Raw genomic sequence first — 25,279 nt, 5'->3', positions numbered from 1 at the left:
CATACACAAAAGCGTGGGTGACCACGTTTTGTGTACATTAAAATTTACAATTTAAAAATGGATACGTTACACGGACAGCAAAAATGTTGCATGAACCCAGCCAAATGCAAAGTGACGATGAATACTCTTTTGCTTGGCTCAGTATAGCTGCTCATACTGCTCTCAGTTCACCATGGACAAAAAAAATTGCAAAAACACTATTAAAGTTTTTTTTATTATCAATGCTTAATTTAAAAAAAAAACAGCATGTAAAGAGTTAAACTCAATAAATAATTTTAAACAATCAACTTAGAGCACAATGCAAACAGTAAGTAATATGTAGGACCTACCTGGGACCACTAAGACCCTCCAACAATCCCAAGAACATAGGTCCAGTGTCCGGCAGTGGTCAGAAATGAACGCTGCTGCCCCACTCAGTTCTATGAGCCTGACACTGTTAGTAGAGCACAGTGCTCAGTTCATCTGGACTAGAGATGAGAGTACTTACTACAGTAAGGCCATTCAGAGCTGAAACTAAGAGGTTGGCCCTCAGTTCTTTTAGTCTGATAATTCGGAGCGTGATTGATTGACGGCTGATCTGATAGTTTTGATTTTGATTGATCTTGCTGTACTTTTTCTCATCTCTAGTCATAACCATGGAGCTGAATGCAGTGGTAGCAGCCCACATGTCCAATTGCTATTTTATTTGACCAATGGGATAAGGGACCCCCAATCTCTTACTCAGTGGTCAGACTCCCAGCCGATCAGATGATCGTTACTAAAGATGAGCGAACTTGCAGTAAGTTCATCCAAACCCAAATCGGATCGCTCAGCCATTGAACCCTGCTGCCTGGTAAAGCTGTATGCATCCCTAGGTCTGCCTGGATACAGCAATGGGTCACTAGGGCTCTATCCATCTTTTCCAGGCAGCGGTATTCAACGGCTGAGTGATCAGGCTTGGGTTATAAGTGGGGCATTCACACATTGCGTGCACAGACCAAAGATGACACAGCCTTGCAACTGTGTCACTACCGTAGTATGAAGATTTAGGCTATGTTCACATTACGTAAAACTACGGCCGTAATTCTCGCTGCAGAACTACGGCCGTAGTTTTGCGGTGTGTGACATAGCCTTATGTTGAATGGGATCCCGGCCAGAGCGTGCGCACATCGTACATGCTCCGGCCGGGAGCCCATGCGGCGCCGGAACAAAACTGACAGGCCACAGAAAGACCTGTCAGTGCACACAGTGAAGCGAGCGGCTCCGGCCGCTCGCTTCACTGTGGGCTATGGGAAGCTCTGATGCGGGCGGGCGGGCGCGCGCTGATGCGCCGCATCAGAGCTCCGCGACCGGAAAGATCATCCGGCCGGTACTTAAGTATGATCCGGGCACAGGCCGGCCATTCCGTGACCCGGACGGGGTCACGGAACAGCCGGTCTGATACAGTGTGTGAACATAGCCTTAAACTGATTCAGAGCTCCCAGCATCATAATGAATCATGATGCCAGGAGTTCTGTGATTCTGTGCACAGACATGAGAATGCCCCCTTACTGTAAGTTCACTCATCTCTACTCGTTACCTATCCTGCAGGTAGGTGCTGAATGTTGTTTGTGGGAAAACCACATTAATATCTAAAGACAACAGATAAACATCAAAAATAAAGTTGATCAAGTCAATAAAAGAAAAATAAAAGAAAAATACAGAGACAGTAAGGGTACTATTACATGGAGTGATAATCGGCCGAATTGGCCCTATTCGGCCGGTTATCGTTCTGTGTATTAAAGGGAACCTGTCACCCCCCGTGCCGGGGTGACAGGCTCCCGACCCCCCGTTAGAGACCCCTATACTTACCTCATCCCGCCGGGTCCCGCTTCTGGATTCGGTCGGGTCCCGGAGATCTCAGCCGCTGCAGCCCGGCGCGCGCGCTGAGAGATGAGTCCAACGCTCATAGAGAATGACAGGAGAGTCCAGCGCTCCGTCATTCTCTATGAGCGTTGGACTCATCTCTCAGCGCGCGCGCCGGGCTGCAGCGGCTGAGATCTCCGGGACCCGACCGAATCCAGAAGCGGGACCCGGCGGGATGAGGTAAGTATAGGGGTCTCTAACGGGGGGTCGGGAACCTGTCACCCCGGTACGGGGGGTAACAGGTTCCCTTTAAACACAATGATCAGCTGATGACAACGATCATCGGCTGATCGCTGATATAGGTTTGGACCTATAATTGTTGGGGACTGATCGCGCATCGCTATGTGTAATAGCGGTGTGCGGCCGGCGGCTGACGATTTGCAAAGTGCATACATTACCTATCCATGGTCCAGGGCTCCTCTTGCGGTCCGCTTCTCCCTGGGTCCCACCCTGCAGCTTCAGAGCGGCCTGTCTTAGCTGACAGGCTGCTCAGCCAATCACTGTCCGGGACCACCGCGGCCAGTGATTGGCTGAGACAGGCTAAGACAGGCCGCTCTGAAGCTGCAGTGAGCAGGACCCGGGGAAAAGCGGACCGCAAGAGTAGCCCTGGACCATGGATAGGTAATGTATGCAGTTTAGGCAAGGGCTGCAAGGACATCGGTAACGATGTCCATGCAGCCCTAGTTAAAAGATTATCGGGCCGTGTAATAGGCCCAGTAAACTAGCGCTCGTTTACAGTTATTATCGGGCCGTGTAATAGTACCCTTAGGAGTGAACAATGTCAATGACAAATATCTCTGAGAGCAAAGAAACAAGAACAGTTTCCATACTGAATTTGGTTAAAACCTCCAAACCCACATAAAGCATCCTACATGTAACACATCTTCCCAATAGGATGTATTTCTTGGCACCATGTGAACCTGCCTCCTAAATTCTATGGTAATAATCTATTTATGCCATCTCTGGAATATGAGTCTTCTATCGGAGATAAGGATGAAGCTGTTTAATCCTTGCCTTCTTTGACAGGCCAATCCTAAGAGGACCTGAGCGTGTCTTGAGTGGTGTCACTCTTCCGATCCCCAGAGGGAATGTCACTGCTGGGGAGAAGATAAAAGCAGGCTCTTATCGGGAGGCGCAGAACGCTAATGATATTCTCATTTTCATGAAATAATAGATAAACACGAGTGCTGAGTATTGTTCAGCCTGACAGACAGATGACCAGCTGGGAATAAACATTTATGTTTCATTATTTTATGATAAATCAAATCCACGACTTCGGCTAATTCCAATCTGTCACTTTTTGTTTTTGCTGTGCTAATATTTCCAGCTGGTAAAGTCATATAAATAATAGGAAATTTCTTTTTTTTTCTAACCAGATATGTTACTATGTTACTGGGTGTTGGTTGCAGAGATGAGCGAATCTCAAGCACGCACGGGTTTGTCTGAACTCGAACACTCTGCATTTGGTTTTCGGTGACTAAAGAAGTTGGATGCAGCCCTAAGCAGTACTAGAAAGCATAGATACAGCCTATGGTCTATTGCTGTACCCATGTTTTCCAGACAGCCTTAGGGCTGCATCCAACTTCTTCAGCTACCGGTAATCTAATACAGAATGTTTGAGTTCAGATGAACCCGCGCGTGCTTGAGATTCGCTCATCTCTGGTTGTAACCCATTCTGGCTATAGATGTAAATGCCAAGTGTTGCTGCGTTGCCACATATCACAGAGAAGTAAACCCTTAGGTTGAATAATAGATTATATATAATGATAGAAATAATAATAAATAGTTGGGCCACCCTCCTGCTGCTGGATCAGTTCCTTGGACCCTGCTTTAGTGGTATATGACCGCTAAATTGTTGACCTTTGGGTACTTTGGTAGAATTTTTTTTTTTTACTTTTTTAACTTTTATTTAAAAATCTCCAGTCTTCCAGTACTTATCAGCTGATGTATGTCCTGCAGGAAGTGGTGTATTCTCTCCAGCCTGACACAGTGCTCTCTGCTGCCACCTCTGTCCCTGTCAGGAACTGTCCAGAGCAGCAGCAAATCCCCATAGAAAACCTCTCCTGCTCTGGACAGTTCCTGACATGGACAGAGGTGGCAGCAAAGATTTGTCTGTACAGGCATGATGAAAATTATATTTTTGCAACAGCTGAAGGGCAGATGGTTCTCCTTTCCTGCTGTAGAAGCACAGCGTTCCTTTATATCACATCATAATGGGCCATTGCTTATTGTAGCACCATTGTATACCATGTGTGGGTCAACCAGAACTAGCACTTTTAATGCAGACTATGGCACCAAGAAATGTGTTAGACACTTGGAGGGTTATTAACACTACATAGAGTGGCAATTCTATATACCAAACTTTATTGATTTAGGTTACAAACCCACTTGGCGGGTCTGCAGCGAGTCTCCATGCTGCGTTTTTGCAGCGAGACTCGCTGCAGATCCCGGCCCTATACTTTCAATGGCAGACAAACACGCAGCAGGGATGTACATCCCTGCTGCGAGTTTGTCTGCAGCCCACCCCATTAACCCCCCGGCCGCCGGAGCTGATACTTCACCTGATCCCGGCTCCGGCGGTTCCCGATGTCTTCAGCAAGCCGGAGCGGGGACCAGGTGAAGTATATGCCAGCCGCCCGCAGCCCCGGCCGCCCGATCGCCCCCCGCAGCCCCGATCGCCCCCCCCGCAGCCCCGATCGCCCCCCCGCAGCCCCGGCCGCCCGATCGCCCCCCCGCAGCCCCGGCCGCCCGATCGCCACCCCGCAGCCCCGGCCGCCCGATCGCAGCCCCGGCCGCCCGATCGCCCCCCCACAAGCCCCGGACACCCGATCGCCCCCCCCCCCCCGCAGCCCCGGCCGCCCGATCGCCCCCCCGCAGCCCCGGCCGCCCGATCGCCCCCCAGCAGCCCCGGCTGCCCGATCGCCCCCCAACAGCACCGATCGCACGCCCCCCCGCAGCACCGATCGCACGCCCCCCCGATCGAGCGGCCGGGGCTGCAGGGGGGCGTGTAAGCGATCGGTGCTGCGGGGGGGCGTGCGATCGTTGCTGCGGTGGGGCATGCGATCGTTGCTGTGGTGGGGCGTGCGATCGGTGCTACGGGGGGGGGCGATCGGGCGGCCGGGGGGGGCGATCGGGGCTGCGGGGGGCGATCGAGCGGCCGGGGCTGCGGGGGTCGATCGGGCGGCCGGGGCTGCGGGGGGGCGATCGGGGCTGCGGGGGGGCGATCAGGCGGCCGGGGCTGCGGGCGGCTGGCTGGAGCATATACTTCACCTGGTCCCCGCTCCGGCTTGCTGAAGACATCGGGAACCGCCGGAGCCGGGATCAGGTGAAGTATCAGCTCCGGCGGCCGGGGGGTTAATGGGGTGGGCTGCAGACAAACTCGCAGCAGGGATGTACATCCCTGCTGCGTGTTTGTCTGCCATTAAAAGTATAGGGCCGGGATCTGCAGCGAGTCTCGCTGCAAAAACGCAGCATGGAGACTCGCTGCAGACCCGCCAAGTGGGTTTGTAACCTTATAGATTTATTGATAGGTGCATGCACATTAAGGTTGGGTATATGATCCCCTATAGATGTTTGTATTTAACGGGGTTATCCGGGTAACAAAAACAATATTCTAAACAATACCCCTTCCCAATACCACCCTATGTCTAATATACATGTATAACCTATCTTGCACCCTTTCCCTGTTTTTTTTTCTCATTCTTAACAACTCTTGTTGTCTAAAATCCTTTACCCTCGATCCACTCAGACGGTGCTCAGCTCCCTCTTCCCCCTCCCTATGTAGTCACAGGACATGTGATCTCCTCTCTAGGGGCTGGGTTAGCTGTCTATTAACCCTCAGGAGACATCATCTGCATAATCTTCATGCACCTGTGCTGCTTCCATAGAATTACATGTGTCTCTGAGCCCAGGTTTATGTAATATGAAAAGTTATAGTTCTATCTCTGCTTGATGTCAGTGAATGCAGGCATATGTACCCGTCTTTGTGCTCAACTCTGCATATTGTAAGTGTTATGGATGTTTTCATTCACAGTAAGCAAGCAGGGATCTAAACCTACACTACACCCCCCAGTAAACAGATGCCTGTTATGCAGCACATAGCTACACCATGCACTTGTCAGTTCTGCTACATAATCAGCTAGTATGAAATACATACTGGGGTGATGTAATGCAAAATCAGTGAAAAAGAAACCAGTCCTGCGTTTACTGTGCAAAAGTAATGACAGCAGTGGGCAGGAAAGAAAGCTAAGGGGGCGAGTACACACACGGACCAATCAGGGAGATGCATGATGGGAAATGTAGTTTACTATCTTGTTTATAGATCGGCCTTTAGAAAAACTTGTATCTTAGAAATGGCAGCTAGAAAGACAGGAGATGGCTCAAAATACTCAGGGGGACTTGGTGAGTAAGACCAGCTAGCATTTCATTTTTTCGCTCTTGGGTGGATAACCCCTTTAAAAAGGATCTGACATGTCCTGGAAAAACTTTAACTCCAAGCCTGAGGACTTTTTTCACTATGGCAGGGGAGAAGGGTGGATGAAAGCAACAATGTCCACTTACCTCCTGGGTTCCAGCGCTGGGTTCCGCATCACGCTGCTCCAGTCCCCGTCCACTTTTTGGTCCTTCAGCAGCAGAGCCGGGACCCTGCTCCATTGCTGAATGGCTGAGGGGGCTTGAAACATCACGTCTCAAACCGCATCATAGGCCAGGAAGCAGCCAAGGACCGGAGACCAGAGCAGAACGATGCGGGGCTCAGCGCTGGAATCAGGAAGGGAAGTAGAAGTCATTAATTTCATCCACCCCCTCCCCGGCCAAAATGAAAAAAGCCCTCCAACCCGGAGTATCCCTTTAACTAATGTATGGTGGATGCATCAGTAAACACATGTAAAGGCAGTGACCGTGGTGATACTTGTAAGTTGCCTTCACAAGCAGCAGCCTCTCTGATCAATAGACTGACAGAGAACAGGCTACAGGCCTCTGTAAGTGACACCTACATGGTGGATTGTGATCAGACCTTGTAAATAGAGCAGTTCTAAGAACCACATTATAATAGGGAATTGCTAACAAAATGCGTAATATCTAGATGTCACCTTCTCAAAGGTGACATCCAGCTAATCATGGCTGCACCAGGTAACATCTAACTTGTGAACTTTAAAGGTGTTTGTACATGAAGATAAAACACAAGCTATTATATCTGTTACTTCATGGTTATTAGCGACTGCCATATTAATACTGCATAGATTCCCCTTTTAATAACAATATTCCTAAAACATACAAAACGCATATACACCACGTTGCTGCATGGGGATGCTAAAAGACAAATCCATGTCACAACACATTTAAGAAGGTGGTGACGGCAAAGTTTAATGGAGCTGAAGCTGACAGTATAACACTTCTTGTGCTTTCCTATGAGCTTCCCGTAAGCCCTGGCACCTTCTGTTGTCATACACAGAGCAGCCTTATCTAGGCTGCAACAGCTCAAGGAGCTTCAGATGTCCTTGTTCTGAGAATGTGCCTATCTCTTAAAGGGAATGTGTCACTTAAATTTTCTTTTGCTGAGTAGAGTCAGATACCAAAACTTGTTTGATTATTCTAATCTGTTTCTATTTTCTGACATAAATATTTTGATTTCACCTTTTAAACGTTGTTATCGTGGCAACCATATTGGCTGAGCTGTTTTTAACAACATTTAGTGACATGCTTTACAGCAAGACTCATGGACATAGATGGCAAGAGACACACTCTGTCCCCCACAGACATACTCCGTTATTCCACAGGTAGCTGCTATTGTTTCCTTTATCTACTGGTGTCACATGACGCTGCAATGCTGTACAGATCACTTTACAGCAGCCTCATCTTATCACCACAGACACAACAGGAAGTCTCAGCTTAGTTTTAGCCCCAGTTGTGAGAATGAAAACTACAAGATCTCGATATTATTTTATAATATAGATGGGAAAAATAGAAAAGTGGAAAAACACAAAAAAGGGGGGGGGAGGGAGTAGGTGATTGCGGGGGGGCCGACTTAAGTTCCCCTGCCAATCTTCCTATTGGGTTCCGCCGGCTCTGGTATAAATAGATCCTTGGGTTCGGTGCGTGACCCGCTGCTCTGAGATGGTGGGGCCCAATACGGAGATTGTCAGGGAGTACAGAGGTTGGCCCCCTGTGATCTCCTACTTTTCCTGGAATACCCCTTTAAGATAAGAAAGTTATAAGTTAATAAGTTCTCTGCATCACAATGTGTTCATGCCCTCCCGATGCATTACCCAGTGGCTGATACTGACTGCACTTTTACCTTTCTCAGTGTATGATTTAACACTCTCTTCTTTGTCATTTCTTTTTTGAAAGGCCGGTGTCCAGGATAAAGACTTTGGATTGTCTCCTGTAAAATATATTGGTTACTATAATAGTGCACGTTAGCGAAATACATATATACTAGATATATACTATATATTTATATATACTAGAACTGCATTTTCATATTCTTATAACAAAATATATACAGTAGGTTCCCACTTTTGTTACAACTTTATTAAAGTGGTATTCCAGAGGGGGGAAACTTTTTTGTACAATACTTTGTAATAAAACTTCATAAAAAAAATATATAGATAGATACTTTTTGTGTGCTTTATTTTGAGTAGCAGCAATAAGAGCTGACACAGGGTTCACTGCTGCCACCGTTTGTGTCAGAACCTGCAGGGCTGTTGTGCCTTAGTCCCTTATGGCCTGTTCTCTGGTAGTGCTGCCACAGACACAACACAACCCTACTAGCACAGATCATTCCCCCGCCTCCGCCATGTATTATAGTATGCTATACACAGCAGAGTCCGGCTGTCACTCTCGTGGTGTACACATCAGCCTTTAGCAGAGTGAGCAGTAATTGATAGCAGACATTGCATGTCTAGCGAATAATGCATGTAGAAAAAAATAGATAAAAGAACAAAAAAAATAAATCAATATCACCAGTTCATCTAAACAGCTTATATGCAGTCCTATATGTCTCCATGGTTACAGACTACAAGAAAATCCTGTGTAGTCTGATGCTGCAGTCATGCGTTGCTTTGTTCATGCTGCCTCCTTTTGTTACTTTCTGTAGGTGGTGAAGGGAGCGTACTTACCCAACTGTTCAGGTTCAGCAACATTCTCCAAAACTGAATGCTCAGCATTTGACTCCTGGGAGCTGGAGAAGTTGGATGCCTCCCTAGGACTGCCATGGATATAACCTTTTGCCATGGATATAACCTTTTGCTGTATCCATGTTTTCCAGGACTTCCAGGGGCGGCATCTAAGTTCCCCAGGCCAAACGCCAAGTATTTGAGTTCGGAGAACACTGCCGAACCTGAACAGTTCGATAACTCCGCTCATCACTATCTGTCATCAGGCCCAGAAGTTGTGACCACAAAGTCTGGAAACCATGGCTGCTTCTCAGTCAGTGTACCTCTACTACACTGTGGCCTCAAGCTAAATAGGGTTGGTCTGTACACAACCATAGAAAGAAAACATGTACAGGAGCTCCATATATATATATATATATATATATATATATATATATATATATATACTGTAAAATGAAAATTTTAGGGATTTTTATCAATTACTTGCAGAAAAGTTTTTTTTTTTTACTTTTAGGTCTACTTTTTTTTTTAATCATATTCAAACATTTGCACTACAAGGCCTCAAACAGGGTTTACACAAGGCCTCAAGCAGGGTTTACACAAGGCCTCAAGCAGGGTTTACACAGATTTTTTTTAATGTAAATGTATCTGAGAGGCAGGAGAAGCTGCATACATTTACAGTAACATCGCACTTATCATCTTTATAATTACACAAAGGGTCCCAGTAGCAAGCGAATGTGAATTCTTACTGAGAAATACCACAAACAACAGCTGTGTTGATACTTTCTTCATACAATTACGAATGATAAATCTGTGGGATTGTGAATGATTTGTTGGATATCTGCTCTTAGAATATTTATAGAAGGAGCGCCTAAAAAAGCAACGCGCGATAATCTTGGCACGCGCTGAACATATGTAGAGGTATGAATATAAATGAAGCGTTATGTCCTTACATAAAAAAGACTCTCTAGTGTCAAAGTGAAGATATATCTCTTAGCCGTTTACATTTTTTATAAATATTAAATACTGGTGCTATGGTCTCGCAGAGAGATGCAGCCATAGTGTGAACAAAAAGTGTGCCAACGTGCCGTAAAGCTGCTGTTTACCTGCTAAAATTTGTGGCCATTAAAGAGACTCTGTCAGTAGGTGTATGCTGTCCTATCTCAGGGTAGCATAAACTAGACAGAGAAGCTGAACAGAATGATGTATCACTTACATTGTCATGTGCAGCTGATTCAGATATAGTCTCTTGAATAACATGAACAATAAGTAGTCCTCTCCATTATGAGCGTGAGCTCAATAATCCTGGATATTCATGAGCTCCAGCAAGCTCTGCCCACCAGCTGCTGATTGGCAGTTATCAATCCATGCTGTGTATAGGGAATCAACTGTCAATTAGCAGCTGGAGGGCGGGGGAAGGGGTGTGGCAAGAATCCTATTCTCCTGCATATTAGGAGAACGGCTAAATAAAATTATGTAAGTAATACACCGATCTGTTCAGCATTTCTGTCACTAGTTTATGCTGCCATCATTTAAGGCATCCTACACCTAGTAACAAATTTCCTTTAATGATTAAATCGGACCAACTTAAAGTGAAGCCCAGCCATAAGACAAGCCAAGGCAAGCGTGTCAATCTTGTGTATTTTCTCATACAATGGTGTCATATGTATACACCAAAAATGGTACAATGGAGGAAAAAGTTTTAGCAAATGAGGCCAAAATAGAACATTGGTGCCTTGACCAACGTATCTAACCACAGAACTTGATGGCCCCTATAATGGATGGGCTAATACAGCAGATGGTCTTCTCCAGAGCCATAAAAATAAAGGCAATCCTCCAGCGACCAAAGAATAGCAACATTTGTATCACTGAGGAGTAGAGAAATATTGTCTGGTCAGATGGATCCAGATCTCAATGAATTCTTCCCAATCGGTACAGGTGTGAACACTCCGACTGATCAAAACTTTTGACATATCTTAATGACATATCAAAATTTTTTTTTTTACAACAGGTACACTTTAAGCCTTTAGATGGTTGACAGGCACATTGTATCCCACACCAGGTAAAAGCATGCTGGGGGCACCACACTGGGTGGATTCACTAAAGGCCCCCATACACCTTCAATAATTGACGGCCGAATGATCATCCGGCCTTCAGTTATAACTCCTGCCCGCCACCCATCTTCCCCACGAACAGGAACATTCGGCATGGCGGAGTATTCCTGTGTTCTCTATGTGGAGGAGTACCCTGCGGTGAGAGCCCTTTCGTTACACTTTACAAGTGGCTGTCAATCACTTATTAGAACTGCCCACTAGACTCCTAAGCAAAAAAACAACAACTATATCAATTAAAAAGTTATGTTATACTAAATATTTTTATACCAAATAATATATAAACGTGCTTCGCTCCTGCTCTATAACGTGTTGTTGGTAGATTGGATGCATTTTTCTGATGACAGGTTCCCTTTCTCTAATTTACCTGGATAGCAATATCAATCATCACTATCTATAAGCAATAGGGTTATGTTATGTGATTAAATTAATTTTTAATGTCATTATGGGGACATTGTTTGAAGAAGAGGGCAGGCTATGGTTCCTGTAACTGCTATGGTAATATGCAGAAAGAATGAATGCTCCATGAGTCCAATGTCTCAGCGTACAGACATAGCACAGGGATTGGAAAACAGAGACACTTACCAGGTTCAAAAATCAGCACAAATCTGTATTTATCAAAAAAAAACTGAAGCAATTGCTGCTATTGTGCCTCAGTAAGGACAGTTGGAGATCCATATTGTTTCTAACTTCAAGACATGACAACTGTGAGCAAATCTCCACCTAAAGATTCAAGATGTAAGCTGCTAAAGCAAGTGTCTGACAATTAGGAACATACCTGCCGCCTGACGCAATGAATGATTCTAAACACCTTCTTATTTAAAGGGCAACTATAATGTTTAGCGGGCAGCAAGATGCGCTCTCAAAAAACCTGACAATGCGCTCCAGGAGCACACCCGATGCAGCCACGTGCCAGATGCGGATTCCTTCCAGCAGTTAATTACAGTGCTGTCTTTTTTTTTACAGTTTTTTTTTTCTTTTTCTTAGACAGCTGTTATTTTGATCAAAATTACGTCTGTCCTAAAAAAAAAAAAAACTTAAAGGAGAAGTCCGGCCCCAATTTTTTTTTTTTATATGTTATTACTTATGGAAAGTTATACAATTTTCTAATGTACATTAATTATGGGAAATGCTCATATACTGCTATTTCCCTTAATTTAGTGTATCAGGAAGTGTTAGAATTCTCTCAGAAGCAGTGACGTCACGACGAATGGTGTAATTCCTATGGAGTGTTCAGCAGGGGGCGCTCTCTATATAGAAGTCAATGAGTACCATTGACTTCTATATATTGTGCGCCCCTGCTGGACACTCCATTGGAATTACAATGGATGTGTGTATGTAATGTAATGTACTGTACTGTAATGTAGTGTCCTTGCTCCCTAAAGTATCCCATAAATGTAATCAATAAATACATTTGCTGGGCACCGAGCAGGGAGGGAGAGAGGTGCCATCTACCTCCCCCCTCCTTGCTCGGTGCTGGGAACATATACAAAGTACTACTCCTCCATTATCTGCAGATAATGGGGGAGTAGTACCTGTGCTATCTTATCGCCGCCCACGCCGCCGCTCACACAAGTGCCTCCCGCTCCGCCGCTCAAACAAGTGCCGCCCGCTCCGCCACCGCCGCCGCTCACAGTAGTGCCCCCTCCTCCTACGCTCCCCCTCCTCCTCGAAACACTATGGCCCCGCTGACTCCCCGCCGCCCCTCACACTATCCGGCCGGCCACCGCTCTCTGCTCCTGCAGGCCGGCCGTGTCAGCCCTCACCCACCCCGGCCAGCAGCACGGCGCTCCTGGTGCTTCCTGGTGTCCCAGGCCGGTGTGGGTGAGGGCTGACACGGCCGGCCTGCAGGAGCAGAGAGTGGTGGCCGGCCGGATAGTGTGAGGAGCGGCACGGGCAGGCGGCGGGGAGTCAGCGGGGCCATAGTGTTTCGAGGAGGAGGGGGAGCGTAGGAGGAGGGGGCACTACTGTGAGCGGCGGCGGCGGAGCGGGCGGCACTTATGTGAGCGGCGGCGGAGCGGGCGGCACTTGTGTGAGCGGCGGCGGCGGAGCGGGCGGCACTTGTGCGAGCGGCGGCACGGGCGGCGATAAGATAGCACAGGTACTACTCCCCCATTATCTGCAGATAATGGGGGAGTAGTACTTTGTATATGTTCCCAGCACCGAGCAAGGAGGGGGGAGGTAGATGGCACCTCTCTCCCTCCCTGCTCGGTGCCCAGCAAATGTATTTATTGATTACATTTATGGGATACTTTAGTGAGCAAGGACACTTGCTCCCCAAAGTATTCCATAAATGTATTCAATCGCAAAGTACAGTACATTAGATTACATACACACATTCATTGTAATTCCAATGGAGTGTCCAGCAGGGGCGCACTATATATAGAAGTCAATGGTACTCATTGACTTCTATATAGAGAGCGCCCCCTGCTGGACACTCCATAGGAATTACACCGTTGGTCGTGACGTCACTGCTTCTGAGAGAATTCCTGAAGTAAGGGAAATAGTAGTATATGAGCATTTCCCATAATTAATGTACATTAGAAAATTGTATAACTTTCCATAAGTAATAACATATAAAAAATAAATTTTGCCCGGACTTCTCCTTTAAAGTGTCACTGATGTTTCATTTTAATTTTTTTTTTTTGCAGAAATTTTGTAATTGGGTTTATTAGCTGAAAAATGCATTTTTATAATGAAAAAGCAGTTTGAAGCTCTCCCCCCTGTCTTCATTGTTTTCTATGGAGAGGGGAGAGGTGGAGGGAGATGAGGCACCAGAACAGGACAACAAAGAGTTAATTTTCAGCTATATCACCAGGCTATCTCTTCTGAAGTCAGAACTGACCTCTCTGACCTCTGAATACCGGCTTTTACACAGGTCCTACTATGTAATCCTTTGTTCTCTGCTGGCGACTAATCTCCCTCCTCCCCCCTCCCCTCTCCATAGGTTACACGGGGCTCGACTAATGTAAAAGAGTTGAGATTTCCTGATAATGAGCAGTGAATGAGAGAGAGGAGGGGGGGCCTGGAGAGAGTCTTTTTGAATGCAGATAATGGCATATTTGCCTAATAAACCCAATTACAAAGTTTATTAAATCGCCTGGACTATTGATTTCTGCAACAAAAAAAAAACAAAAAACGACAGTGACACTTTTAGTCAAGCGGTCAAAAGAATACAACATGGGACCATAGCCTAAGGGTGGCCATACACCTTCAATACTGCTGTGAGCAGAGGGTACCAACAAAAGTATGAGGTCTACCTTAAGAATGATAGTTTAACAGATACCACCCCACTATTGTCTATGGGCTCTGTTTACCATTGCAACTCTTGTCCATTGAATGCTGCAATACCAGACACAGCTCTAAGACAAGAGCAGTGATGCGTCTGTTAAACCTACAATGTAGCAGCAGCTCTTTGTTCTTATGCTTGGTTAGGATCTTTGCATTCAGACCTGCACAATGATGCATACTGGGTATATGAGATCTGTGTTTAGGCCCATTAAACCCATGTAACATTCTCCAGCTATATAGGAAATCTGATTAATAACACAGACTGAGGTGAGGAATAGCACATTCTGACTTTTGACAAGCCTCATTTCTCTTTCTGCACTATGATTCTTTGCTCTCACTATATTTATATAAAGATATAGTTGTGTCAGGTTTTTATTGCCTTTTGACACCCACAATAGTGTAGTTTACAGTGCTATGGAAATCTGTAGGACCAGTCAAACAGTAAGGCCTCATTCAGACGCTTAGTGGCTTTTTGCGGTGTGTACATTAGTGTCCGCAGTGTTGTACCCAATCTGCAAAAATCGTCCGTAGCACATCCGCAAACCATATTTTTTTGTGGCTCTGCAAAAATTACAGTGCTGGCATTCCGTTTTTTTTTTTATTATTATTCTTTCACACACACACACACACACACACCTGCCGGGTGCCACATATGATTACCAATGCTGATCGGTGTGCCTCGGCGCAGCTTAGTTCTGGTCCTACGGAGCCACTCTGACACAGCTCTGTCACAGCTCTTCTGACCCCTCTTCTTTCTACAGGTCTATTGAAGGCTAAAAGTCAGGGTCTCCAATGCATCTCTATCCGATCGCTTTCATGAAGATGCATTGGAGACCCTGACTTCCAGCCTTCTGAGCTGCAAAACTGAAGCTGAAGTGGTCACTTGGGCGCCAGCGGGATCTGAGAGGTTGAACTGGTTACTTTTAGCCTGTGACATTTCTTGGGGGTATCCATATTTTTTGTTATGTTTATATTATGCATGTCACAATCTTAATGACTGCAAAAAATTGTAGATCCCATAGACTTCTGTTCACTAATCATTTCTGCAATTATGGTCCGCACTAGGACATTTTTTTTCCTTTTTGCGGTACGGATTGCAGATCCATAAAACTACGGGTAACCCTATAAAAACCAATGGAAACTAATTTTGTCCATAATTTTGGATGCGTAATTACAGATAAAAATTACCCAATGTGTAAATAAGGTCTTAGACAATGGGATCCATAAGGATTTGTTACCAAGTGGATCCCTCTTGACACTCGTGATCAGAAACTTGGTTGGTTTTGTGATGGTAATAGTTCTGGCGTTGTTACACAGATTGCCATTCAAATTCTTACATAATCTGAATCAGAATTCCCATCATGCTTGGACATGTCTGGAAGGGAATTGTTTTGGAAGTAGTTTTGTCAAAATCAATCCCGGCATGATGGCATCTGTAGTATTGTAACAGCTGGGGGTGAAGGTTCCCCATCCCTGGTCTACATTATGTATTGGTTCTCCACTTTATGTTAATTCACTTACCTATACTATCGGCAGAATATAAGGATTCCTCTTCACCCTGGTAGGCAGACACATATTGTTGAGGCACCTCCTGTTCACTGACTTCAGCTGAACTCTTTGTATCACATACATAGTCTTTTTTCACCTGTAAAAATTCACAATTACTACCAACTATTACTTTATTCTCCTGTAGCTCTCTGGTATTGCTATGTCTACGCTGCAGTCTTTTTCCGTATTCTGTCTTAGCCTGTCCCACTTTCTCTTCTTCTTCAATCTTATGGAACATCCTTAGTTCTTCTAGAACCAAATCAAACTGGGCTTTCATCTGAAAATCTGTACTACGACCATCTGTATTTTTTTTGGTAACCACTAAAGATTCTTCCGTGTCAATGTCATTAACTGGATCGCCTTCTTGCTCACTGTTTCCATTTCCTATGGTTTCTACGCATACAGAGGACACTTGGCTCCCGTTTAATAGTTCACCAAACTTCACGTGTTGCTTCTCTTCCTCTATATCATCCCCTTCTTCAACACCTTCCATAACTTTTTCACCAATAGAGTAATTCTCTATACTCCAATGGTCAACCGCATCAATATTTATATTCCCATTTAGTTGCTTTTCATTACATTCTTTATCTTTGGTGTCTTTTATATAGAATTTGTGATGTTTTATGTCCTGGCACTTTGATTCGCTCTCTGTGGGTTTATGTTCCATTGTAGTCATGTTGTCCTGTCTGGATTTACTTTTATAAGACAACATCTCGTCGCGGAAGAAACAATTTGTCTCCGTGGAATTGCTACTTTCTGCTTCCACCAAACAGATTTTTTTAAAGCTTTCGGTATAAGAAACCTGCGTAGACTCCACATAAAAGTCTACGTTATTTCCAGATGTCTCTTTTTCAGACTGTTCAGCGTCAACTCGGTTCTTAAAGTGTGAAGGAAAACAGAAGCCTTGTTTGCTAAGTGCACTTTTACAGTCCAGATGAGCCGTTCCGCTGCTGTTATTTATATCGTCGGTGCCAAGAGAAACCTCCACTTCTGCTGGTTCATACTTAGGGCCTGAGAATGATTCGTCAGTCATTTCATGGGTTTGAGAAGCGCTTTGTAAGCCAGCGCTGTGTAAAAATGAAAAGTCATTTTTTGATGTTCTAAGTAATGAAGCTGCAAGTATTGAAAAGTTGATGTCCCGGAGGAAATGTTGCTTGGCCAGGGGGTAATTGAGTTGTGTTGAAAATGGTTTTGCTTTCGGCAACAATGGCATATTATTGCCGCAAAGACGATTTTTCTTATCAACACAAGGCAATAAGGATTTGTTTTCTAGAGAACTTTTTGATGTGTTTGCAGCATCGGCCATTTCAGACGTCAGTCTTTTCCTTTGATAAGATGCCCGGTTATAACTATTTTGTCCTTGTCGCTCACCTGGTTGGGTGCTGTTAATATCACTGAGAATACCATCTGAAGTTAGTATACGAGGATGCACTGACAGCCTGACATGCAGATTAATATTACTGTCAGTGTTGTTTGTCAGACAAAGTCTTTCATCAGAGTCAGCCGGAACTTTACAGCGTCCTTTCTGTAGCAGACTACCGCATAGCGTAGTATAATCAACAGATCTGTCATTTTGAGGAATGAAAGTGCTACTAAAAACCTCTTCTGTAACACAGAGTGAAGAAGATGATATAACCAATGACTTTAGCACTGACCCAAAGTAACATCCATCTTCAGACATTTTAGAACCGGGTTTGACATTGCAGCATGTTTCCTGAGCACTTCTTAACAGAGGCATGGATGGATTTTTATTCGAGGAAGTTTCTAGGTTACGACAAGGTTTCACAAATCCATCTTGATCCTTGAAAATAAAATCTATATTAGTTTTTTTGTTAAAACCCATAAAATAAGGAAGTGAATCGCCACATGTGCTAGTGCTCAGAGACCTTTTAGCTCTGTTCTCTGTGTCTTCTAGCTTTCTCTTACGCCAAAGATTCTTCTTGGTAATAGCTCCCTGTACGTAGCTGGTCCAGACGATGTCCTTGACCTGACATGGCTGTCGAGCAGTAAAATTACCATAAGAAGCGCCGCCATAATAGCCTACCTCCTCAACAGATGTACTGTGTTCATATAATATTCGTGATCCGCTAGTTATGGAGTCTCTGGGAATAAGTGTATAGTGGTTAGCATTGGCTACATCAGAAGGACAATCTGAATAATAAGACTTGTATCCTGATACAATATAATTCTCCCAAATTAGATCCGATTGGGAAAGTATCATGTCCTCCATGGATAAATGCATGACTAAGTGAGGGAAATGCGGGTTTTTCAGGCTGCGCACTTCTTTTTCGGCTGTAATTCCCACCAGAGAGCCTCTTTCTGCGGCCATCTGCAATTGTTGGGACTGCAGTGTTCCCCTGTATTTCCCTTTTTCACGCCATATGTCATCACCTTCTGTGTTTGACTGCTGTCCTCTGTACATTTTACTGACTTCACAAATCTTGTTATTTATGATGACTTCTCAAAATGTAATCGGAGGCTGCGAACATAAAATAACACAAAATAAGAATGCGGCGTCACATCAAACAGCTCAGCTTAGACAAGAACAAGGGGAAGATTTGTTTTATATCAAAGACCTTTAAATGCGTGTTCCTGGCGATAATGTCGGCATTTATAGGAAGAAAATGATCACTTACAGCCTCGGTTTACTGCAGTTGCTGCACACACATATATACTGGGAAATGGACGCATCGACAGATTTGTTGAAATTTTCACAGCTCTTCCTTTCATCTCAATGAATTGCAGAAATTCATGCAAAGGCTGCAGAAATAACCCAATTCACATGTACAAAACAGATGTTCTCAGTTACATCTGTGCAACAAATCTTCCGCATGTGAACATACTCTGAGTAGAGGTAAGTCAAGGTATAAAACGCAAGTAGAAAGAGTATGTACTTGTTACCTATTTTATTAATTTCCATTTAAAGTGTTTCTTTAGACATATTAGACGTTTTTATTCAGAGTATGAGTGTTCAGACCCTGACCGATCACAAGAGTGAACCGGGAGAAGTGCCGGAAGAAGTTCTCTCCTGGATCTGTATCACATGACTGGGACGGACTTATAAGTCATATCTGGTCTTATAGACACTGAGATGGTGAGCTTCTTTCTTTGTTCATTCTTGTGATCAATCAGAGACCCTTAAAAACTTTTTCTCTAGGACTTGTCAGAAAAAGGTAAACTTTAAAGGGGTACTCCGGTGGGGGGGGGGGCATTTTTTTCCTGACACCGGGGAGGAGGTGGCTGAGGGAAACGACGACGTCCACTCACCTCCCTGGTTCCAGCGGCGGTTCCCGGCCGCTTCCTGGTGTTTGTCGCGGGCCCGAGACGATACGTCTCAGCCATGTCTCAGCCAGTCAGTGACAGAGGCGGGATCTGAGCGGACTTGAAACAGATCCCGCCTCCGTCACTGACTGGCTGAGTGGACCTGAGACGTCACGTCTCAGGCCCGTGTCAGACACCAGGAAGCGGCTGGGAACCGGGGACCGGAGTGCCGCGATGCGGGACCCGCCGCTGAAACCGGGGAGGTCAGTGGACGTCGTTTTCCTCAGCCGCCTACTCCCCGGTGTCAGGAAAAAAATGGCCCCCTTGCCGGACTACCCCTTTAACAAGTGAGCCTTTTTGGCATTAAAGGAAGTCCAGCCAGACCCATTTTTTAGCAAGTGCTGGGGAATAGAGATGATCGAACACCGGAAAAAGTTAGGTTCTAGGTTCTAGGCTGTATCCCGGAATTCCAGGCGGTCGTCGGGCTGTCTCCTCCTTCCCCACAGAACCTAACTTTTTCCGGTGTTCGATCATCTCTACTGGAGAGGTGGAGGATAAAATAAATAAAGTGCTGTTACCTCTCTGACTCCATTGCAGGAGGCCGTATACAGTCGTTCCGGTCCCCAGGTTCCCAATAGCTTTCTGGTCTGAGCAGTTGTGATGTGTGAGGTCCTCTCAGCCAGTCAGTGGCCATAGTGGGGTCCCGCTACAGCCGCTGACTGGCTGAGCAGACCTTACACCTCACAACCCGATCCCCACTCAGACCAAAAAGAAGCTGGGGATCCTGGGACCAGAGCTGCGGTATGCGGCCACCAGCACTGGACTATGTTGGAGGTAACAGCATTTCATTTCTTTTCTCCTCCCCAGCACTTTCTAAAAAAAATGGGCCTGGCCAGACTTCTCCTTTAGACAAAACCATCCATATCTACCAGAAGCTCCACTGATTCTTCCTTTTTTTCCCATTCTAATATCCCTTCCAGAACCCCCTATTTCCTCAGTGAAATTGGATTCAGCACCCAACATGCTTACGAGGGCATGGACAGTCAACAGGGTGGTCACTAGTGGTCAACTCTCAACAGGGAGAACATTTGAGTTTTCACACCATAGATAACTAAACAGAATAGACTACCCAGTCCATGCAACAAGCCTACGGACTGTTCAGAAGAGGTCACCATACTCAGTTGTCAATGGGACATTAACCTGAGCGCTCTTTCCATTGAAAACTGAGCAGTAGTGACCTCAATGGCATATTAGGTTCTGAATATAATAATAATAATAATAATAATAATAAATTTGTATAGCGCCAACAGATTCCGCACCTAATGGTTCTGATTGCAGGGGAAAGGGGAGTGGTGGCTAGACATAAATTGGGACACCTGTAATCCTTTAAATACGCACATATGGAATGAAGTAGTAAATTGGAATGTGTTTTATTTTTAAAATCTTCAAAGTAGCCCACTTTTGTTTTGATGACAGCTAGACATGAGCGAATTTACAGTATAAACGAAGTGAAATGCTTTGTTAGCTCAGCTAATTAGCTTATCAGCCTTCTACCTTTGAAGTCCATGCTGCTCTGCCCCAGGGGACTGGAAAAGCTGGATCCAGTCCTGGTAGAAGTTTCCCAGAACTGGATCCAGCTTTTCCAGCCACGTTCGGTAAAGTGGCACGGAGCAGCATGGACTTCAAAAGCAGCCGGCTAATAAGCAGATTGCCGAGCTAACTAAGCATTTTGTTTCCTTTATAATGTAAATTAGCTCATCTCTATTGACTGCTTTGCTCACTTTTTGCAATCTCTCTTTCAGCTTCATGAGGTCACCTGGTGTGGTTTTCTATTAACATGTCTACCTTGTCAACAGTTAAAGGGGAAGTTATTCCCTATCCCTAGGATACTGGATAACAAGCTGACTGGGGTGAGGAGCCGACCACCAGGATCACAACCAATCCTGAGTACAGTAACAAACATGTCAGTGTAATGAATGGTGCACAGCACACAGATGCGTGGACAATGCTCTATTTATTTGCACTAAGGAAATGCATACAAAAACTATACATTCATATAATAAGCAATAAGTGTCTATCTTTGGTGGGTATGTATTATATAACAAATGTAGCAGCAAATGAAAGCAGAATAAGCTTGAAAAAAAACAGGTATTTGAAAAGTTTACAATGTGCTTCTGGTATCTGTAAGTATACCCTTGAGCTGTGGAAGTAGTGAGCCTCAAGTGCAGTAAATAGCTTGCAAAAGTCACACCGGGGCAACCTACAATTCTAATTTTAGCTTTGTTTTTTTCTCCCCACAACCCGCTGATTTGACAAAACATCATTATCATCATTATATAAAATGAAGAAATGCAGGATGTGTCCCCCATTTTCCATTTAGGCCTTAGGCTGGGTTACAACTGCGTTTTTGCAATCGTTTTTTTACCCATTTTATGTGTTTTTATTTGTGTGCATCCATTTTCATCTGTTTTTCATTGACTTCCATTTAAAAAAAAAAAAAAAAACATCAAAAACCGGATCAAAACATATTCTTTTTTTAGCGTGGTCGGCGACATTCTTCTGTATGCTAAAAAAAACACATGCATTTTGATCTGTTTTAGACCCTTTCTTAGAATGGAAGTCAATGGAAAAACGGAACAAAAGGGATGCACTCAAATGCATCCGTTTTTGTTCTGTTTTTTTTTTGTTAGTTTGTTTTTTGCAAAAAAAAAAAACAGACTGCAAAAATGCAGTGTCAACCCAGCCTTAGTCTACAAGATGATTTTGATGGTGAGAAATTAACTTTGTGATTTCTGACACTACTGTCCATTAGTCCGGGCTGTAAAAAAAAAAAAAAAAGCTTAGTACATGGACTTTAGGTTGGAATCACACTTGGCATTTTTGCAAAAATAAAAATAAAAACATTGAACATCAATAAAAATACCAAACATGGCTCATAGCGTTTTTTGGTTCACCAACGCTGCAGCCAGATGTTAGCTGAGAATCAGTAGGGAAATATAAAATACTATACCTTTTTGTTAGATGTATTTTTTTACTCCTTTCAGTGGAGTTAGTTTTTGGGTTAGGTCTTCCTAAATGCAGCACGCTTTTCCTGCGATAGACTTCTGTAGGTTCATGTGCCTTTTTTCATCATAAATCCTAAAATCACATGATAAAAGAACTGCATGCTTATAAAAAGGGAAATTCTGGTTTTAAAAAAAACTCTGCTTGTCATTTTTTTCTACAGTTTTTTTCCCCTATATGTTTCTATTTAGGACATAGAAAGAATAATCATATATGGAAAAGGGTACCTATCATTTAAACAAACTTCTAACACATCATAGCAACATGTCAGAGCTTTGTATCAGTCAGGGTCTGGGTGCTGAGACCCTTGTATATCATTAGAATGAACGGGCAGACGCGTGCTCTGCCTCTCCATCTTCGTCTCACTGCTAAAGTATCAGTAGACGAAATTAAAATGGAGCCCTATGGAAGTTCTGGTAATCGCTGTACCGGAAGTTCCATAGGGCTCCATTATAATTCTGTCCATCGCTACTTTAGAAGTGAAACAGAGATGAAGAGGCAGAGTGCACGCTTCTGCATGCATAGGCCCCTTTATTCTAGCAATCAGTGAGGGTCTCAGCATCTGGACCATGACAGATAAAAGCTGAATATTTGGCAGGAGGGACACAACCCCTTCAAAACCTTGTAAGAAAACATTGTGGAAAAACAAGCAAAGAAAGCTCATTTTCTTTTCTTTATACATTTGATTCAGTGAACTGGATTTGTAAGCCAAGTTTATGTTTTATGCACAAAATAAATGACTCTACGAACCTGGAAAAGAGATTTGCACAAGTATAACCATGGAGCCCTACTATAAACAAGAAGCTGGAGCTCAGTATATATATATATATATATATATATATATATATATAAATATATATATATATACTGAGGGGGTTAGGGAAAGGAGTGTTTATATATATATATATATATATATATATATATATATATATATATATATATATATATATATATATATATATATATATATATAAAACACTCCTTTCCCTAACCCCCTCAGTTATGTCCTAATACTTCTGCCCAGTTATACCTCACTCACATCATGTGTGATTAATAATCTATTATGTCAGGTTCAGATTTTGCATAGTTTTTATACTTTTAGTCAAAAAGAGGATTTGAGCCACAATTTATTTGTACTTTTTATGGCCCACTGCTTTGCTTCAATAAACTTAGAACCAGTCCTAAGGGTTGGGCCACACATAGTATTTGCTGCATATTTTTTGCTCAGAAATTCCAAGGAGGTAATCCACAGCAATAAAATTAGTAGTAAATTAATGAGATTAAAAAAAAAATTCAAAAAATCTATAGAAAAAATTGCAGAAGAAAAAGACATGTTTCTTAAATAGCCCTATAAGTTAAACCAAGTTAGTTGAGATAGGAATACCCCTTTAACCCTTTGAGGACCAGGCCCAAAATGACCCAGTGGACCGCACAAATTTTCATTTTTGTGTTTTTGTTTTTCCCTCCTCCCCTACTAAGAGCTCTAGAATTTATCTACAGGGCCATGTAATGGCTTGTTTTTTACATGAGCAGTTGTACTTTGTAATGGCGTCTTTCATTCTACCATAACATGTATGATGGAACCCTAAAATTGTTATTTATGAAGATATAAATAGGTGAAATCGTAAAAAAGAATGCAATATGGTAACGTTTGGGGGGTTCCTGTGTCTACGTAATGCACTATATGGTAACAGCGACATGACACTATTATTCTATAGGTCAGTCTGAACACAACCATATGCAGGTTACACAGATTCTCTAATGTTATATATATATATTTTTTTTTTTTGCAATTAGTTATTAATTAAAGTTTCCCTATTTGGCGCTTATAACAGTTTTAGTTTTTCACCTACAGGGCTGTATGGGGTGTCATTTATTGCGCCATGATCTCTAATTTTTATCAATACCATATTTGTGTAACTCGGACATTTTGATCACTTTTTAATAAAATTTTATTAAATTGTTTTATATATAATGTAACAAAAAAAAACTGGTAATATTGGCGCTCTTTTCCCTCTCGTTTACAATTACGCACGCAACTGTATATAATAAGTTTTTTATTTATTTATTTTTACATGTTTTATTTGTATAATGGGAAAGGGGGGTGATTTTAACTTTTATTGAGGGAGGGGCTTTGGGGTATTTATAAAAACATTTTTACTTTTTTTTTACGCATTTTAATTCTCCCTGGGGGACTTTTACATGCAATCATTAGATAGGCATAGCATTGATCAGTGTTATAGGCGTTCTGCTTATTGAGCCTGCCTGCAAGAGACCTCCAGCGGTCCGATGCAGCGATCAGGACCCCCGCAGTCACACCACCTTGTTAGCTATTAAAACAATGGCCATTCTTATCATACAGAATTGTGTGGCATTAAAGTAATTGCAAACAACAGCTGTTGTTTTGTCTGGCCATGGAAATAATTTAAATCAATGCAATTTTCAGTGCAATACTCTGACACTCACTACAACGGCCGTTGTTTTTGAGTGCCAAACAACGGCTGTTGTATGTACATTGTGTGAAGATAGTCTTAGACTGGTTCTATAAGCATTTACATTACTAAAGACATAACATGCTCTATGTGAGGCCCTTTTATGACTGCATTACCCCCATAGTCAATGGGGCCTGTAAAATATGCAGAGTGTATATTTGCTTCTTTAATATATGTAGGTAGAGATAACGTTTTTACCTTCAATATGTGAAAAGAATAATGCAGATATGACTGCAGATGGAAAACCTGAAACAATGCACATATAAATAGGATGAATATGTTTAAAAAAAACAATACTCAGCTTTTCATGTTTAGACAATTTCAAAAGTGTGGAGATCTGTTTGTTATACAGGATCCTGAATATGTATCAGGAACAATGGGGGAGAAGTGGTGTATTCTCTCCAGTCTGACACGGTGCTCTCTGCTGCCACCTCTGTCCATGTCAGGAACTGTCCAGAGCAGCAGCAAATCCCCATAGAAAACCTCTCCTGCTCTGGACAGTTCCTGACATGGA

General features: G+C 43.6%; 1 protein-coding gene across 5 annotated transcripts in view; it reads right to left on the bottom strand.

Annotated features, from left to right (window-relative positions):
- Window positions 1-2,398: 2,398 nt before the first annotated feature.
- The window catches only part of RAD51AP2 (RAD51 associated protein 2), a 50,009-nt gene continuing 27,128 nt past the window's right edge, over window positions 2,399-25,279 (bottom strand). For 4 of the 5 annotated variants that reach the window (XM_069973144.1, XM_069973140.1, XM_069973141.1 and 1 more), the window contains exons 2-5: window positions 22,221-22,348; window positions 15,923-18,428; window positions 8,180-8,266; window positions 2,399-2,981 (exon numbers count right to left, since the gene is read on the bottom strand). In XM_069973144.1, the coding sequence (XP_069829245.1) occupies window positions 2,863-2,981; window positions 8,180-8,266; window positions 15,923-18,371 (2,655 nt within the window). In that variant the 5' untranslated portion in view covers window positions 18,372-18,428; window positions 22,221-22,348 and the 3' untranslated portion in view covers window positions 2,399-2,862. The remainder of the gene's footprint in view (window positions 2,982-8,179; window positions 8,267-15,922; window positions 18,429-22,220; window positions 22,349-25,279) is intronic. The other variant, XM_069973145.1, reaches the window with a different exon arrangement.

The sequence above is a fragment of the Dendropsophus ebraccatus genome, chromosome 6 (genome assembly GCF_027789765.1).
Source record: "Dendropsophus ebraccatus isolate aDenEbr1 chromosome 6, aDenEbr1.pat, whole genome shotgun sequence".
Taxonomy (NCBI): domain Eukaryota; kingdom Metazoa; phylum Chordata; class Amphibia; order Anura; family Hylidae; genus Dendropsophus; species Dendropsophus ebraccatus.
Note: the sequence above shows the minus strand (reverse complement) of the source record. Positions and strands in the feature narration are given on the sequence as shown.